At 44.1% G+C, this 19,769-nt stretch overlaps 1 protein-coding gene across 2 annotated transcripts in view; it reads left to right on the top strand.

Moving 5' to 3' along the window:
* The window catches only part of DOK6 (docking protein 6), an 805,177-nt gene that overhangs the window by 588,024 nt on the left and 197,384 nt on the right, over window positions 1-19,769 (top strand). For both annotated transcript variants that reach the window (XM_082259321.1, XM_082259322.1), the window contains exon 6: window positions 17,306-17,444. In XM_082259321.1, coding sequence (XP_082115447.1) covers window positions 17,306-17,444 — 139 coding nt within the window. The remainder of the gene's footprint in view (window positions 1-17,305; window positions 17,445-19,769) is intronic.

Below are 19,769 nucleotides of genomic sequence, written 5' to 3'. Positions count from 1 at the left end.
CAAAGTGTGTAATTTATGAATCCAAAGTGTTTCCCTCTTGCACAGTCTAAGGAATTTCTCATTGTCAGTGAGATGGGTAGGCATAAATTCAATGGAAAAAACCTTAAATCAGAAATATTCTTGTGATATTGAGAGAAATGTCAAGGGGTGATGTGTTCGGTGCAGCCCTTTTGGATAAATGTTCGTTGCTCACCTATCCTCTTCCTTAATGTGCATCTCGTTCTTGCAACGTACAACAAATTACCATTTGTTGTAAATTAAGGGCATTGTAGGATATATATTGCAAATTCACTCAAACAGGTTATAAACTGACAGATGTTGTAATTTACATTATTGTATAGAAAAGTGGACTGGCCATGTATAGGGTTGAGCGGACACCTAGATGTCCGTGTTCGACGGGTTCGGCCGAACTTTAAAAAAAAGTCCGGGTCCGTGTCCCGGACTTTTACCGAACTTTTCCCGGACACCGAACCCCATTGAAGTCAATGGGGACCCGAACTTTAAGGCACTAAAATGGCTCTAAAACACCAAAGGAAAGGGCTAGAGTGCTGCAAATGGCAGCAAAACGTAATTAAGAGCATGGCAAGTGCTCTGCAAACAAATGTGGATAGGGAAATAACTTAAAACAACAAAAAAAAACAGAAAAATAAAACAATGTTCTTCTTCATCTCTGAAGGACGAGGCCCATATGGAGTAGGAGGGAGGTTGAGGTGGTGGTGGATGTGGCGGTGACATAGGCGTGCGCACAGGGTGTGCTGGGTGTGCCTGGGCACACCCTAATCACCTAGGGCACATAGCATTGCCAGTGAGGAGATGGGAAAGATCTCCCTGGGACCTGCTCTGCTCTATTTCTCCTTGCCTACAGGTACATGGCCCCGATACATTACTCTCCCTGCTGGCAAACACATGCATGTGTATTTCAACTTTGGGGTGCACACCTTAATGCAATAGGCTGCGCACACCTATGGGCGGTGTAGGTGGAAGCGGCGGTGGAGGAGGACCAGGGCCGGATTAACAGCATCATGGGCTTGGTGCTGAGGATTTTGAAGGGCCTTAAGGGCCGTGCCTTGCCATGCACCCAGAGGAGGAAGGGTGCAGCCATGCATGCCTAATTCAACATGGGATGCTGTCTCTGAAGCCCATAAACACATCCATGCATCGCCAACTGTCCCTCCTTGTCCGGCCTTCACGCTGTGTGGGGAGGTTCTGAGGGTGCTGCCTGGGGAAGCGAGCATAGAAGCCAGACTTCTGTGTTTACAAGTGACAGAAGAGCGGTAACAGTGAATATGGCCAACCCGGGGCCTATATAAAAGGTAGGGGCCTGGAGCTGCAGCTCCAATAGCCCCTACATTAATCTGGCCCTGAGGAGGAGGACGAGGTAGCCAACACTGCTTCTTTTCAAAAATTTTAAATGAGGGTACACCCCAAAAGAGTGAGAAAGAGCAAAAATGGAACAATGGGTGGGTAAGGTCGGTATCCATTGCTATTCTGCATAAGGTACGGAAAAGTCCCGTGGGATCCATGCCTGGTTCATTTTAATGAACGTGAGCTTGTCCACATTGTCTCTGGACAGGCGGCTGCGCTTGTCTGTTATAACGCCCCCAGCCGTGCTAAATACCCGTTCAGATAATACACTGGCTGCAGGGCACGCCAGCACCTCCAAGGCGTAAAGGGCAAGCTCAGGCCATGTGCCCAATTTGGAGACCCAGAAGTTGAAGGGGGCAGACCCGTCATTCACTACATGTAGGCGTGTGCACACATACTGCTCCACCATGTTGGTAAAATGCTGCCTCCTGCTAAGACGTTCCATCTGAGCTGCTGGTGCTGCTGTTTGTTGTGGCGTGCTGACAAAGCTTTTCCACATTTCGGCCATGCTAACCCTGCCTTCTGAGGTGCTGGCGGTGCCCTGGTTGCGTTGGCGACCTCCTCCTCCTCTTCCTCTGCCTTGTGCTTCCACTGTGGCCCCGCTGTCAGATGGGAATGCCAGCAGCATGGCGTCTACCAGCGTGCGCTTGTACTCGCGCATCTTGCGATCGCGCTCCAGTGAGTGAATTAAGGACGGTACGTTGTCCTTGTAACGGGGATCCAGCAGCGTGGCCACCCAGTAATCAGCACAAGTTAGAATGTGGGCAACTCGGCGGTCGTTGTGGAGACACTGCAGCATGTAATCGCTCATGTGTGCCAGGCTGCCCAGAGGCAACGAAAGGCTGTCCTCTGTGGGAGGTGTATCGTCCGTGTCCTCTGTATCCCCCCAGCCACGCACCAGTGATGGCCATGAGCTGGCCTGGGTGCCACCCTGCTGTGAACATGGTTCCATCTCCTCCTCCAGCTCCTCCTCCTCCTCATCCTCCTCATCCTCCAGAACTGTGCCCCTGCTGGACAATTGCGTCCCTGGCGTTTGCGTGTGCAGGAACCCACCCTCGGAGCCCCTTGCGAATGACTGCCCTGAAAGCCTTGGAAATGTTACCTCTTCATCCTCCTCCTCCTCCTCATCCTGTGCCACATCCTCTTCCATCATCGCCCGAATTGTTTTTTCAAGGAGGCATAGAAGTGGGATAGTTAAGCTGAGAACGGCGTCATTGCCACTGGCCATGTTGGTGGAGTACTCAAAACAGCGCAACAAGGCACACAGGTCTCGCATGGAGGCCCAGTTATTGGTGGTGAAGTGGTGCTGTTCCGCAGAGCGACTCACGCGTGCGTGCTGCAGCTGAAACTCCACTATGGCCTGCTGCTGCTCGCACAGTCTTTCCAGCATGTGCAAGGTGGAGTTCCACCTTGTGGGCACGTCACATATGAGGCGGTGAGCGGGAAGGCCGAAGTTACGCTGCAGCGCTGCCAGGCGAGCAGCAGCAGGGTGAGAACGCCGAAAGTGCGCACAAACGGCCCGCACTTTCTGCAGCAGCTCTGACATATCGGGGTAGTTTTTAAGGAACCTCTGCACCACCAAATTCAGCACATGCGCCAGGCAAGGGATGTGCGTCAAACCGGCTAGGCCCAGAGCTGCTATGAGATTTCGCCCGTTATCGCACACCACCAGGCCGGGCTTGAGGCTCGCTGGCAGCAACCACTCATTTGTCTGCTGTTCCATGCTCCTCCACAACTCCTGCGCGGTGTGTGGTTTGTCCCCCAAACAGGCAAGTTGTAAAACTGCCTGCTGTCGTTTACCCCTGGCCGTGCTGAAGTTGGTGGTGAAGGTGTTACGCTGTCCGGATGAGGAGGCGGTAGAGGATGAGGAAGCGGAGTAGGAGGAGTTAGGAACAGGAGGCAAACTGAAGCGCCCTGCAATCCTCGGTGGTGGAAGGACATGCGCCAAATTGCTATCCGCCTCAGGCCCATCCGCCACTGCATTTACCCAGTGTGCCGTTAGGGAGATATAACGCCCCTGACCGTGCTTACTGGTCCACGTATCCGTAGTTAGGTGGACCTTGGCACAGATGGCGTTGCGCAGTGCACACCTGATATTTTCCCCCACTTGGTTGTGCAGGGAAGGGATGGCTTGCCTGGAAAAGTAGTGGCGGCTGGGCACGACGTACTGTGGGACAGCCACCGACATAAGGTTTTTAAAACTGTGCGTCTCCACCAGACGGAATGACAGCATTTCAAAGGCCAATAATTTTGAAATGCTGGCATTCAGGGCCAGGGATCGCGGGTGGGTAGGGGGGTACTTCCTCTTCCTCTCAAGTGTTTGGGAGATGGAAAGCTGAACGCTTCCACGGGACATTGTGGAGATGGTTGTTGGTGACCCAGGTGGTGGTGTTGCTGACAGATCGTCTGTTTGCGGGGTGGCAGGTGCCGGTATCACTACAGATGTGGCTGGAGCGGCCGAGACTGCAGCAGAAGAGGAAGCAGGATGAGCCAGAGACGTTTCTTGGTTTTGAAGGTGTGTACTCCACTGCAGCTCGTGCTTTGCACTTAGATGCCTGATCATGCAGGTTGTGCTCAGGTTGAGAAGGTTTATGCCTCGCTTCAAGCAAAAGGGTTTTGAAGCAGGGTGCAAACCACTCGTGTCCTGTCATCAGCACATTTTCTAAAGAACTTCCACGCTAGAGAACTCCTTTGAGCTGACTTTGGTGCGCTCGTTCCCTTGCTGCGTTGGGCAGTAGCGGGCGTAGTGTCTAGGGCACGGCCGCTCCGCTTCTGCACCCTGCTCCCTCTTCTGCTGTGCTGGTGGCTCTGTGCGACCACCGCCTCTTCCTCCAAACTACTCAGGTCACCTGCATGACGTTCATTCCATGTGGGGTCGAGGACCTCATCGTCCTCCACATCATCTTCCACCCAGTCTTCACCCCTGCCCTCCTTGTCGGTCTCCACAATGCTGAACGCCGCAGCAGTTGGCACCTGCGTTTCGTCATCATCGGAGACGTGCTGCGATGATCCTTGCATGTACTCATCTTGAGAAATAAGTGGTTGGGCATCGCTGCACTCAATCTCTTCCACTTCTGGGGCAGGGCTAGGTGGATGGCCCTGGGAAACCCTGCTGACAGAGTCCTCAAAAAGAATAAGAGACTGCTGTATGGCTTGGGGCTCAGACTGCTGGCCTGATTTGCAAGGGGGTGAGGTGAAAGACGGTTGGACATTGGCTGCAGGTGCCAACTCTGACCTTTCTGCAGTAGACTGGGTGGGAGACAATGTGAAGGAACTGGAGGCACTGTCAGCAGCAAACCAATCTACTATCGCCTCAACTTGTTCTGGCCTCATCACTTCTAGGGGCGTTTGATGCCCTACCAAATACTGATGCAGGTTCTGTCGCCTACTCACACTTGAGGAAGGTGTTTCACTTGTGCGTGTAGCTGGCACAGATCGACCACGTCCTCTCCTTGCAACAGGAGCTCTACCAGCAGCACCACGACCCAGGCCACGGCCCTTATTTGACGGTCTCCTCATATTTCTGTAATTTAAGATCTTGCCCTAGAAAGGTTTTTATTGAATAGCGGAATAGGAAATATGATCCAAAAAAGTGTATGTATCTCGCACGTACAAAACCACACTAGGCCCCAATTACTATTGTTTCTACCCCTAAAAGGATGGATGAGGAGTAGGAGGAGTATGGAACAGACAGCACCCTCAAATCTTCAGAAGTATGAGATGAACCCCAAAAACTTGGAAAGGTGGATCTCACACGTACCGACACAGACTATCCTGCAATTCAATTGATCCTCAAAGGTTTTTATTGAATAGCGGAATAGGAAATATGATCAAAAAAAGTGTATGTATCTCGCACGTACACAACCACACTAGGCCCCAATTACTATTGTTTGTACCCCTAAAAGGATGGATGAGGAGTAGGAGGAGGAGTATGGAACAGGCAGCACCCTCAAATCTTCAGAAGTATGAGATGAACCCCAAAAACTTGGAAAGGTGGATCTCACACGTACCGACACAGACTATCCCGCAATTCAATTGATCCTCAAAGGTTTTTATTGAATAGCGGAATAGGAAATATGATCAAAAAAAGTGTATGTATCTCGCACGTACACAACCACACTAGGCCCCAATTACTATTGTTTGTACCCCTAAAAGGCTAGGAGTAGGGGGAGTATGGAACAGGCAGCACCCTCAAACCTTCAGAAGTATGAGATGAACCCCAACAACTTGGAAAGGTGGATCTCTCTCACACGTACCAACACAGACTATCCCCCAATTTAACTGATCCCCCAAAGGTTTTTGATTAAATAGCGGAATAGAAAATATGATCCAAAAAAAGTGTATGTATATCACACGTACACAACCACACTAGGCCCCAATTACTATTGTTTGTACCCCTAAAAGGCTAGATGAGGAGTAGGGGGGGTATGGAACAGGCAGCACCCTCAAACCTTCAGAAGTATGAGATGAACCCCAACAACTTGGAAAGGTGGATCTCTCTCACACGTACCAACACAGACTATCCCCCAATTTAACTGATCCCCAAAGGTTTTTGATTAAATAGCGGAATAGAAAATATGATCCAAAAAAAGTGTATGTATATCACACGTACACAACCACACTGGGCCCCAATTACTATTGTTTGTACCCCTAAAAGGCTAGATGAGGAGTAGGGGGAGTATGGAACAGGCAGCACCCTCAAACCTTCAGAAGTATGAGATGAACCCCAACAACTTGGAAAGGTGGATCTCTCTCACACGTACCAACACAGACTATCCCCCAATTTAACTGATCCCCAAAGGTTTTTGATTAAATAGCGGAATAGAAAATATGATCCAAAAAAAGTGTATGTATATCACACGTACACAACCACACTAGGCCCCAATTACTATTGTTTGTACCCCTAAAAGGCTAGATGAGGAGTAGGGGGGGTATGGAACAGGCAGCACCCTCAAATCTTCAGAAGTATGAGATGAACCCCAAAAACTTGGAAAGGTGGATCTCTCTCACACGTACCAACACAGACTATCCCCCAATTTAACTGATCCCCAAAGGTTTTTGATTAAATAGCGGAATAGAAAATATGATCCAAAAAAAGTGTATGTATATCACACGTACACAACCACACTGGGCCCCAATTACTATTGTTTGTACCCCTAAAAGGCTAGATGAGGAGTAGGGGGAGTATGGAACAGGCAGCACCCTCAAACCTTCAGAAGTATGAGATGAACCCCAACAACTTGGAAAGGTGGATCTCTCTCACACGTACCAACACAGACTATCCCCCAATTTAACTGATCCCCAAAGGTTTTTGATTAAATAGCGGAATAGAAAATATGATCCAAAAAAAGTGTATGTATATCACACGTACACAACCACACTAGGCCCCAATTACTATTGTTTGTACCCCTAAAAGGCTAGATGAGGAGTAGGGGGGGTATGGAACAGGCAGCACCCTCAAATCTTCAGAAGTATGAGATGAACCCCAAAAACTTGGAAAGGTGGATCTCTCTCACACGTACCAACACAGACTATCCCCCAATTTAACTGATCCCCAAAGGTTTTTGATTAACCACTTAAGCCCCGGAGGATTTGGCTGCTAAACGACCAGAGGGCATTTTGCGATTCGGCACTGCGTGACTTTAACGGACAATTGCGCGGTCGTGCGACGCTGTACCAAAACGAATTTGGCGTCCTTTTTTTCCCACAAACAGAGCTTTCTTTTGGTGGTATTTGATCACCTGTGCGATTTTTTGATCACGCGCTATAAACAAAAAAAGAGCGTAAATTTTGCAAAAATAGCAATATTTTTCCCTTTTTTTTATATGAAATTCCCCCAAAAAAAAAATGTAAAAATCAAAATTTTTTAATATTTTCGGCCAATTTGTTTTATGCTACCTATGTTTGGTAAAAAAAATCGCAAAAAGCGTATTTTGATTGGTTTGCGCAAAAGTTATTGCGTTTACTAACAAAGGGAAAGATTTTTGTCATTTTTGTTGTTTTTTTTTTAACGCGTAATGGCGGCGATCTGCGATTTTTTTTGCGGTACTGCGACATTGCGGCGGACAGATCGGACCCTTGACTGACATTTTTGACACTTTTGGGGTTACCAGTGACATTTCTACAGTAATCAGTGCTATACATATGCACTGTTACTGTAAAAATGCACTGGTAGTGAAGGGGTTAACTTTATTTGAGAGGGAGGGGCTGTGTGTGTCCCTAGGGGCGTGATTCTAACTGTGATTGGCTGTGGCTTCAACTGTATGCAGAGTGATCAATGGATCTACATAGTAGATCCATGTGATCAGCTCTCATACAGAGAGGAGAATGACAGGCAGCTTGTTTACACAAGCTGCCTGACTATCTCCCTCTCCCCCGCCGATCGCAGAGTGGCCGGCGGCGATCGGGTCCGCCGGTCACGCGCGCGGGGGGGTCCGTGACCACGCGGGAGCGGGAGCGCGCCTCCGGCGGCGCGCGCTCGCTCCCTAAACCCTCACAGGCGAGCGACGTAGACCTACGTCACTTTGCCTGTGAGGGGCTGACCGCCCACGTAGATAGTCGTGCGGCGGTCGGCAAGTGGTTAAATAGCGGAATAGAAAATATGATCCAAAAAAAGTGTATGTATATCACACGTACACAACCACACTAGGCCCCAATTACTATTGTTTGTACCCCTAAAAGGCTAGATGAGGAGTAGGGGGGGTATGGAACAGGCAGCACCCTCAAACCTTCAGAAGTATGAGATGAACCCCAACAACTTGGAAAGGTGGATCTCTCTCACACGTACCAACACAGACTATCCCCCAATTTAACTGATCCCCAAAGGTTTTTGATTAAATAGCGGAATAGAAAATATGATCCAAAAAAAGTGTATGTATATCACACGTACACAACCACACTGGGCCCCAATTACTATTGTTTGTACCCCTAAAAGGCTAGATGAGGAGTAGGGGGAGTATGGAACAGGCAGCACCCTCAAACCTTCAGAAGTATGAGATGAACCCCAACAACTTGGAAAGGTGGATCTCTCTCACACGTACCAACACAGACTATCCCCCAATTTAACTGATCCCCAAAGGTTTTTGATTAAATAGCGGAATAGAAAATATGATCCAAAAAAAGTGTATGTATATCACACGTACACAACCACACTAGGCCCCAATTACTATTGTTTGTACCCCTAAAAGGCTAGATGAGGAGTAGGGGGGGTATGGAACAGGCAGCACCCTCAAACCTTCAGAAGTATGAGATGAACCCCAAAAACTTGGAAAGGTGGATCTCTCTCACACGTACCAACACAGACTATCCCCCAATTTAACTGATCCCCAAAGGTTTTTGATTAAATAGCGGAATAGAAAATATGATCCAAAAAAAGTGTATGTATATCACACGTACACAACCACACTAGGCCCCAATTACTATTGTTTGTACCCCTAAAAGGCTAGATGAGGAGTAGGGGGGGTATGGAACAGGCAGCACCCTCAAACCTTCAGAAGTATGAGATGAACCCCAACAACTTGGAAAGGTGGATCTCTCTCACACGTACCAACACAGACTATCCCCCAATTTAACTGATCCCCAAAGGTTTTTGATTAAATAGCGGAATAGAAAATATGATCCAAAAAAAGTGTATGTATATCACACGTACACAACCACACTAGGCCCCAATTACTATTGTTTGTACCCCTAAAAGGCTAGGAGTAGGGGGAGTATGGAACAGGCAGCACCCTCAAACCTTCAGAAGTATGAGATGAACCCCAACAACTTGGAAAGGTGGATCTCTCTTACACGTACCAACACAGACTATCCCCCAATTTAACTGATCCCCAAAGGTTTTTGATTAAATAGCGGAATAGAAAATATGATCCAAAAAAAGTGTATGTATATCACACGTACACAACCACACTAGGCCCCAATTACTATTGTTTGTACCCCTAAAAGGCTAGATGAGGAGTAGGGGGGGTATGGAACAGGCAGCACCCTCAAACCTTCAGAAGTATGAGATGAACCCCAACAACTTGGAAAGGTGGATCTCTCTCACACGTACCAACACAGACTATCCCCCAATTTAACTGATCCCCAAAGGTTTTTGATTAAATAGCGGAATAGAAAATATGATCCAAAAAAAGTGTATGTATATCACACGTACACAACCACACTGGGCCCCAATTACTATTGTTTGTACCCCTAAAAGGCTAGATGAGGAGTAGGGGGAGTATGGAACAGGCAGCACCCTCAAACCTTCAGAAGTATGAGATGAACCCCAACAACTTGGAAAGGTGGATCTCTCTCACACGTACCAACACAGACTATCCCCCAATTTAACTGATCCCCAAAGGTTTTTGATTAAATAGCGGAATAGAAAATATGATCCAAAAAAAGTGTATGTATATCACACGTACACAACCACACTAGGCCCCAATTACTATTGTTTGTACCCCTAAAAGGCTAGATGAGGAGTAGGGGGGGTATGGAACAGGCAGCACCCTCAAATCTTCAGAAGTATGAGATGAACCCCAAAAACTTGGAAAGGTGGATCTCTCTCACACGTACCAACACAGACTATCCCCCAATTTAACTGATCCCCAAAGGTTTTTGATTAAATAGCGGAATAGAAAATATGATCCAAAAAAAGTGTATGTATATCACACGTACACAACCACACTAGGCCCCAATTACTATTGTTTGTACCCCTAAAAGGCTAGATGAGGAGTAGGGGGGGTATGGAACAGGCAGCACCCTCAAACCTTCAGAAGTATGAGATGAACCCCAAAAACTTGGAAAGGTGGATCTCTCTCACACGTACCAACACAGACTATCCCCCAATTTAACTGATCCCCAAAGGTTTTTGATTAAATAGCGGAATAGAAAATATGATCCAAAAAAAGTGTATGTATATCACACGTACACAACCACACTAGGCCCCAATTACTATTGTTTGTACCCCTAAAAGGCTAGATGAGGAGTAGGGGGGGTATGGAACAGGCAGCACCCTCAAACCTTCAGAAGTATGAGATGAACCCCAACAACTTGGAAAGGTGGATCTCTCTCACACGTACCAACACAGACTATCCCCCAATTTAACTGATCCCCAAAGGTTTTTGATTAAATAGCGGAATAGAAAATATGATCCAAAAAAAGTGTATGTATATCACACGTACACAACCACACTAGGCCCCAATTACTATTGTTTGTACCCCTAAAAGGCTAGGAGTAGGGGGAGTATGGAACAGGCAGCACCCTCAAACCTTCAGAAGTATGAGATGAACCCCAACAACTTGGAAAGGTGGATCTCTCTCACACGTACCAACACAGACTATCCCCCAATTTAACTGATCCCCAAAGGTTTTTGATTAAATAGCGGAATAGAAAATATGATCCAAAAAAAGTGTATGTATATCACACGTACACAACCACACTAGGCCCCAATTACTATTGTTTGTACCCCTAAAAGGCTAGATGAGGAGTAGGGGGGGTATGGAACAGGCAGCACCCTCAAACCTTCAGAAGTATGAGATGAACCCCAACAACTTGGAAAGGTGGATCTCTCTCACACGTACCAACACAGACTATCCCCCAATTTAACTGATCCCCAAAGGTTTTTGATTAAATAGCGGAATAGAAAATATGATCCAAAAAAAGTGTATGTATATCACACGTACACAACCACACTAGGCCCCAATTACTATTGTTTGTACCCCTAAAAGGCTAGGAGTAGGGGGAGTATGGAACAGGCAGCACCCTCAAACCTTCAGAAGTATGAGATGAACCCCAACAACTTGGAAAGGTGGATCTCTCTCACACGTACCAACACAGACTATCCCCCAATTTAACTGATCCCCAAAGGTTTTTGATTAAATAGCGGAATAGAAAATATGATCCAAAAAAAGTGTATGTATATCACACGTACACAACCACACTAGGCCCCAATTACTATTGTTTGTACCCCTAAAAGGCTAGATGAGGAGTAGGGGGAGTATGGAACAGGCAGCACCCTCAAATCTTCAGAAGTATGAGATTGTGTTCACTGTACCCCACAAAGATTGAGTTCACTGCACCCCACAATGATTGTGTTCACTGCACCCCACAAAGATTGTGTTCACTGCACCTCACAAAGATTGTGTTCACTGTACCCCCCAAAGATTGTGTTCACTGCACCCCACAAAGATTCTGTTCACTGTACCCCACAAAGATTGTGTTCACTGCACCCTAAAAGGATGTTGTTCACTGCACCCCACAAAGATTGTGTTCACTGCACCCTAAAAGGATGTTGTTCACTGCACCCCAAAAAGATTGTGTTCACTGTACCCCCCCAAAGATTGTGTTCACTGCACCCCACAAAGATTGTGTTCACTGCACCCCAAAAAGATTGTGTTCACTGTACCCCCCAAAGATTGTGTTCACTGCACCCCAAAAAGATTGTGTTCACTGTACCCCCCAAAGATTGTGTTCACTGCACCCCACAAAGATTCTGTTCACTGTACCCCACAAAGATTGTGTTCACTGCACCCCAAAAAGATTGTGTTCACTGTACCCCCCCAAAGATTGTGTTCACTGCACCCCACAAAGATTCTGTTCACTGCACCCCACAAAGGATTTTGTTCACTGCACCCCAAAAAGATTGTGTTCACTGCACCCCAAAAAGGATTTTGATCACTGCACCCCAAAAAGGATGTTGTTCACTGCACCCCAAAAATGATTTTGTTCACTCCACCCCAAAAAGATTGTGTTCACTGCACCCCACAAAGATTGTGTTCACTGCACCCCAAAAAGATTGTGTTCACTGTACCCCCCAAAGATTGTGTTCACTGCACCCCACAAAGATTCTGTTCACTGTACCCCACAAAGATTGTGTTCACTGCACCCCAAAAAGATTGTGTTCACTGCACCCCAAAAAGGATGTTGTTCACTGCACCCCAAAAAGGATGTTGTTCACTCCACCCCAAAAAGATTGTGTTCACTGCACCCCACAAAGATTGTGTTCACTGCACCCCAAAAAGATTGTGTTCACTGCACCCCAAAAATGATTTTGTTCACTGCACCCCAAAAAGGATTTTGTTCACTGCACCCCAAAAAGGATGTTGTTCACTCCACCCCAAAAAGATTGTGTTCACTGCACCCCAAAAAGATTGTGTTCACTGCACCCCACAAAGGATTTTGTTCACTGCACCCCAAAAAGATTGTGTTCACTGCACCCCAAAAAGGATGTTGTTCACTGCACCCCAAAAAGGATTTTGTTCACTGCACCCCAAAAAGATTGTGTTCACTGCACCCCACAAAGGATTTTGTTCACTGCACCCCACAAAGATTGTGTTCACTGCACACCAAAAAGGATTGTGTTCACTGCACCCCAAAAAGATTTTGTTCACTGCACCCCAAAAAGATTGTGTTCACTGCAGCCCAAAAAGATTGTGTTCACTGCAGCCCAAAAAGATTGTGTTCACTGCAGCCCAAAAAGATTGTGTTCACTGCAGCCCAAAAAGATTGTGTTCACTGCAGCTCACACACAGAAAAATGGATGTGGATCACTGACACCTGCCTATCTCCAATCCCACACCACACAGCAATATCGATTGTAGTTTGTAGAACACAGTTTCCCTAAAATTCAGCAGACTCTGTCCCTAACAGGATTGAGAAGAGATCGTAGATCAGGATTGAGTGCAGATTCACCCCACCCCCCACACAGCAATATCGATTGTAGTTTTTAGAAGACACTGACCCTATAATTCAGCAGACTCTATCCCTAAAATGCCTACAACTCGCCCTGCCTAAACACTCCGACCTGTCCCTCAATTCTATCCGGACACAAATGGTTTTTTCCTGCCTATCTTTCCCTAATCAGCAGCCAGCACATTGATGTGTGCTCTGTCCCTTAGCTAAGCAGCAGAATGACGCTGCTGCGGCGGCTGCCTCGAACTTATAAAGACTTGGTCACATGCTTCAGACGGCCAATCACAGCTACTAAGACATTTGCAGGCATGGCTGGGATGGCTTAAGGCACACCAGTTAAACGATTGTTGATTGGCTGTTGAAAGCCCGCCATGAAAAGAGCGCCAAAGCATGCAAAACCCGGAAATAAAACGACCGAACACGGATTTTTACCCGAACATACAGTAAAGTGTCCGTGTCCGTGTTCGGGTAAAAAAAATCCAATTATTCGGTACGAACACGAATAATACAGTCCGTGTTCGCTCAACACTAGCCATGTACTAAAATTTGGAAGGTGAGACACCCGCGTTTCTTGCACTGGTAAACCCCTACTCTATTGTCAAAATATCCACGTAGATCAGGTCTAGGTCTATTTTGAATTTGTGACTTTGCTAGAAGCTATCATGTTTTTACCTGTTCTGGCTCTCCTAAACACAATGTCAGGAGTTTCAGGTAGACAAGGGCCCAGTTTGGCATCTAAAGGTAAGAGGTGCTAGTTTTTTTGAATGACCTTACAGATGTTCTGGCATCTAGAATTAATGTTAGTGATAAACTTGACCCCCTTGAATCCCTCTGTTAGTGTTAAGTGTGGAAAAACATATCCTAAGATCCAAGAGACCAAAAACTTTAATAGTAAAACATAAAACAGCTAATGCTTATCAGAAACACCAACACTCCCCTTCATCGGGGCCACAGTAGAATACAAGAAAACAAAAATGGAAATGGTCTGAACAATCATGTAAAATCACAAAATATATCTTAACACAATATAATGTGAAAGGAAAAAAGTCAGGTCACAAGAGAATGCGAATACCATCATGCAAACATACAATTCAAGATCTATAGTTAACAGTAGTTCATACATTTTCACATATTTGAAAATTTAATTCATGATTGTTAATGAAGGTAAATCATAATTTATAAAGGTAATTGTAAAATGTTTAGAAAACAAAAAAATTGCCGACACAATAGTGGCCGCTTAAAACCTAATATCATAATAACAAGATGACAATATTTACTGGCCATCACAAGGAAATGTATCCTAATTAAAGGTCAAAATTTAGAACCCTTAAACTTAATAAAAGTTACAAACAAGATATTATAAATCCCCAACCTTATACCTAATATATAACTGATACTCAAAATGTTATCTCCCAGGATTGCCTACTATCTAGATAAGCTGTCAGAAATGACTCATGCAAGTAGCAGGGGAAGGAGAAAGCAGACAGAATTCACACAAAGTGTTCTTGATTGAGCTAAGTACACATTATAGAGCGATATGCTTTGTTCATTTTTCATTATCAGGGGTTTGCAACCACTGTAACAGCTTTTCAGGAACAAGGTATATGCATGAAGATGTATAGGCTTGGTTTTTGCAGCATTTCCTGGATAGCAATGTCTTAACCATGAACGATCTTGCATGGAAGGAAATTAAAACAGGATACAGATGATATACATCAAAACGGAGCATGTCTGCTTACTGCCTTGGCATGTAGTGAACTCCCCTTAGTTACAAATGGCTTCAGCTTGGTCTCCTATCCAAGGAAGAACCCCCTCTAGCATGTTTCGCCAAGTAAGGGCCTAATTGTGGAGGCTTTTGCATTTAGTTCTCGATGTGTCTGATGAGGCAGTATTCAACCCGACCAGTGCTTGCAAACATTGTGGCCAGTCGGCTGGGATAACAGATTGGGGCATTTGAGCAGTAACAATGTAACTTGGCTTTTGGTTTTTGATGGCATAGTTACATTTTTCACATGCTACAGCTATCTAATAAGAAACAACAGAACTACATTTGTGACAGACTGTGTCAATGTGCGACTTATATATATACAGTGCCTTGCGAAAGTATTCGGCCACCTTGAACTTTGCAACCTTTTGCCACATTTCAGGCTTCAGACATAAAGATATAAAACTGTAATTTTTTGTGAAGAATCAACAAGTGGGACACAATCCTGAAGTGGAACGAAATTTATTGGATATTTCAAACTTTGTTAACAAATAAAAAACTGAAAAATTGGGCGTGCAAAATTATTCAGCCCCTTTACTTTCAGTGCAGCAAACTCTCTCCAGAAGTTCAGTGAGGATCTCTGAATGATCCAATGTTGACCTAAATGACTAATGATGATAAATAGAATCCACCTGTGTGTAATCAAGTCTCCGTATAAATGCACCTGCACTGTGATAGTCTCAGAGGTCCGTTTAAAGCGCAGAGAGCATCATGAAGAACAAGGAACACACCAAGCAGGTCCGAGATACTGTTGTGGAGAAGTTTAAAGCCGGATTTGGATACAAAAAGATTTCACAAGCTTTAAACATCCCAAGGAGCACTGTGCAAGCGATAATATTGAAATGGAAGGAGTATCAGACCACTGCAAATCTACGAAGACCTGGCCGTCCCTCTAAACTTTCAGCTCATACAAGGAGAAGACTGATCAGAGATGCAGCCAAGAGGCCCATGATCACTCTGGATGAACTGCGGAGATCTACAGCTGAGGTGGGAGACTCTGTCCATAGGACAACAATCAGTCGTATACTGCACAAATCTGGTCTTTATGGAAGAGTGGCAAGAAGAAAGCCATTTCTTAAAGATATCCATAAAAAGTGTCATTTTACGTTTGCCACAAGCCACCTGGTAGACACACCAAACATGTGGAAGAAGGTGCTCTGGTCAGATGAAACCAAAATCGAACTTTTTGGCAACAATGCAAAACGTTATGTTTGGCGTAAAAGCAACACAGATCATCACCCTGAACACACCATCCCCACTGTCAAACATGGTGGTGGCAGAATCATGGTTTGGGCCTGCTTTTCTTCAGCAGGGACAGGGAAGATGGTTAAAATTGATGGGAAGACGGATAGAGCCAAATACAGGACCATTCTGGAAGAAAACCTGATAGAGTCTGCAAAAGACCTGAGACGGGGACAGAGATTTGTCTTCCAACAAGACAATGATCCAAAACATAAAACAAAATCTAAAATGGAATGCTTCACAAATAAACATATCCAGGTGTTAGAATGGCAAAGTCAAAGTCCAGACCTGAATCCAATCGAGAATCTGTGGAAAGAACTGAAAACTGCTGTTCACAAACGCTCTCCATCTACCTCACTGAGCTCGAGTTGTTTTGCAAGGAGGAATGGGCAAAAATTTCAGTCTCTCGATGTGCAAAACTGATAGAGACATACCCCAGGTGACTTACAGCTGTAATCGCAGCAAAAGGTGGCGCTACAAAGTATTAACTTAAGGGGGCTGAATAATTTTGCACGCCCAATTTTTCAGTTTTTTATTTGTTAAAAAAGTTTGAAATATCCAATAAATTTCGTTCCACTTCATGATTGTGTCCCACTTGTTGTTGATTCTTCAAAAAAAATTACAGTTTTATATCTTTATGTTTGAAGCCTGAAATGTGGCAAAAGGTCGAAAAGTTAAAGGGGGATGAATACTTTCGCAAGGCACTGTATATATATATATATATATATATATATATATATATATGAACCAGCACAGTGGATTGGTGATTGATGCTTAGGATTTAAAGAACTGGGATCCTTTTTTTAAATCTCAGCCAGAAGTTTAGCTGCATGGATAGATTGTATATTCTCCCCAAGTTCATGTAGGTTTCTTTTGGGTGCACCTATTTGTTCCCACGCTTTAAAGAAATGTTTGTAAGTTGTAAGTAATTGACTCCTGTCTAAATTAGCCCTAGTATGTGTGTACAAATTGGTTATGCACATGTGTTATCACATCCTGCATGCCAGCTCCAACTACAGCTGTGGCATTGTTGATGAAAGATCTTGCAACCCACCTCATAATTCAACAAGAAAAGGCTTTTGGGTTTATCAAAAATGGAGCCCAAAGAGCTGACCTATAGAATAAGATATATAGTATATATGGCAAGGTCAGGTTGAATATTTTCACATACAAAATGCTTTATTGTAATGCTGGTATTTTATTACTGATGCAGAAAGTCTTAGGCCTTTTCGTAAAACATCTAAAGTATTTATTTTATTCCAGAATGTGTGATACAGGAGAGGGGCTGTTTACATTTCAGACAAGAGAAGGAGAAATGATCTATCAGAAAGTCCATTCTGCAACATTGGCGATAGCGGAGCAGCATGAAAGACTAATGTTAGAACTGGAGAAGAAAGCAAGAGTAAGTACAGTCCTTATTAAAATAATCACTAAACTTGAACATTTGATTTCTATATTATATATTTTTCCTGATTAATAAAACATAGAAGAGAAAGTTTATGTATGACTTCAACATCTGTGTGTACATGATAATTTGTTTCTACATAACGTTAAGCAATCCTGGTGTAGTTTAATTTGCTTTAAAAAATGAGCACAAAAACAAAATAATGGTATTGCTTATGACAAGTAATCATATTTTTCCATACATTTACTAAATTGCTCTAGAGAAAACACAGCTAGAATCTAAGCTATTAGTTCAGCCAGGCAACAGTAAATTTTAAAAAAGTCTCAACATTTAAAATGATTTCCAAGGATGCACTGATGTTGATGTTGTTGCTAAGGTAATTAACCTGCAGATGCTAAGAGAGTTATTGAATGGTAACTTTAGGTTTACCGTGTATAATTGATGGAAAACTATAAAAAATCATGACATTTTATTAATTCCCATTTTACTAATGGGAACATTTCTAAGGACCATCAACCACCAGTCCCATTCTAAAATATTCTAACAGTTTTTCCTGCTAAGCTAACCTATTTTGATAAAGAGAAACACGGTGAGTTACGTTTTGTGAAATAATGCTCCAGGTCTTTATAGTATACATAGAAATCAGCAACTGAACACTTTTCTGTTAAGAATCCTTATAATAGTTTTGGACTGTAGATTCATGACAAATTCCCACAGCCCATCATATGCTCTTATTGGTTAAAAACATCATTAATTCTATATGAACTATTTAATAGTTGCTATAGAAATAATAAGTTAATTTAATACCAATGATGCATTAACTGGGTCATGATAAGGACCAGGCTTAACAAGGACCAAGTGAGGTGTGCCTCTAGGCACTACTGCTAGTAAGGGTGCCTGAGGGTGCAAGTTCAATTGGATTATGACATCTGCTAAACTTTTATTGCCTGTTCTATTTATGACTATCCCCTTCTCTTTGCTGTGCTGCCTGCCATATTCACCCTCTGCCTCCATCTACTGCTACAGACCTCTGAACTAGACCAGAGCCCACACAGCTACTCTTTCAGCATCAGCAAACCACGTACACACTTACAGTATGCTCACCCAGTCAGTAGCTTCACTGAATATGCAAATAGTGTCCTCTGTCTTCTTAGCCTACCTCTTTCTTTAGAATCCACATATCCTAGAGGCTGAAGGAAAGCTGAAAAGAGAAAGGTATAGTACCACCCTGACTGAAGTCACTGTCTGCAAGCCAATTACTTGAAGTATGTATTTTTGCCCTATTGCCCTATTAAACTATAAAAAAATAATAATAATTTAACAGAAAATAATTCTGAATGCTTCAGTGTTATCAGAAATATACATATACAAACATATATATTTATAAAAGTTATGTGAGGATTCATAGCTGTTGTGTAACTTAACCACTTCTGGACCGGAGGATTTTCTCCCTTAATGACCAGACCATATTTTGCAATTCGGCACTGCATTACTTTAACTGACAATTGTGCGGTCGTGCGACACTGTACTCAAATAAAATTGTCCTTTTTTTCCCACAAATAGAGCTTTCGTTTGGTGGTATTTGATCACCTCTGGGATTTTTTAAACTATAAATCAAAAAAGTTAGCAACAATTCTGAAAAAAAAAACAATATTTTTCACTTTCTGCTATATAACATTCCTAAAAAAAATTAAAGATCAAAATGTTTTAACATTTTAGGCTAATTTGCTTTCTGCTACATATTTTTGGTAAAAAAATTGCAATAAGCGTATTTTGATTGGTTTGTGCAAAGGTTATCACGTCTACTAACAACGGAAAAGATTTATGTAATTTTTATTGTTTTTTTTTATTTACTAGTAATGGCGGCGATCTGCGATTTTTAGAGGGACTGTGACATTGCGGCAGACAGATTTGACCCCTAACTGACATTTTTGACACTTTTGGGGGGACCAGTGACATTACTACAGTAATCAGTGCTAAAAATATGCACTGTTACTGTAATAATGACACTAGCAGGGAAGGGGTTAACATTGTGAGTGATCAAGGGGTTAAATGTTAGCCTAGGGGATGATTCTAACTGTATGGGGGCAGGGCTTGTGAAATTATCACAGAGACCTGTGATCCTATATAGAAGGATCACAGGAGCTCTGTGATCATTCTAGAGAGAAGAACGGTCAGCTGTGTTTACAACAACTGACCGTTCTTCTCTCTCAGCGGGGAGCGATCGCAGGAGTCTGGCAGCAATCGGAACTTCCTTCCCCGTGCATCAGAGTCCCCACTGTCAAATGGGGGCCCTACGTCGATTGGTTCGTGCAGGAGGGC

This window comes from Pelophylax lessonae, assembly GCF_965119305.1.
Source record: "Pelophylax lessonae genome assembly, chromosome: 5".
Lineage (NCBI taxonomy): Eukaryota > Metazoa > Chordata > Amphibia > Anura > Ranidae > Pelophylax > Pelophylax lessonae.
Note: the sequence above shows the minus strand (reverse complement) of the source record. Positions and strands in the feature narration are given on the sequence as shown.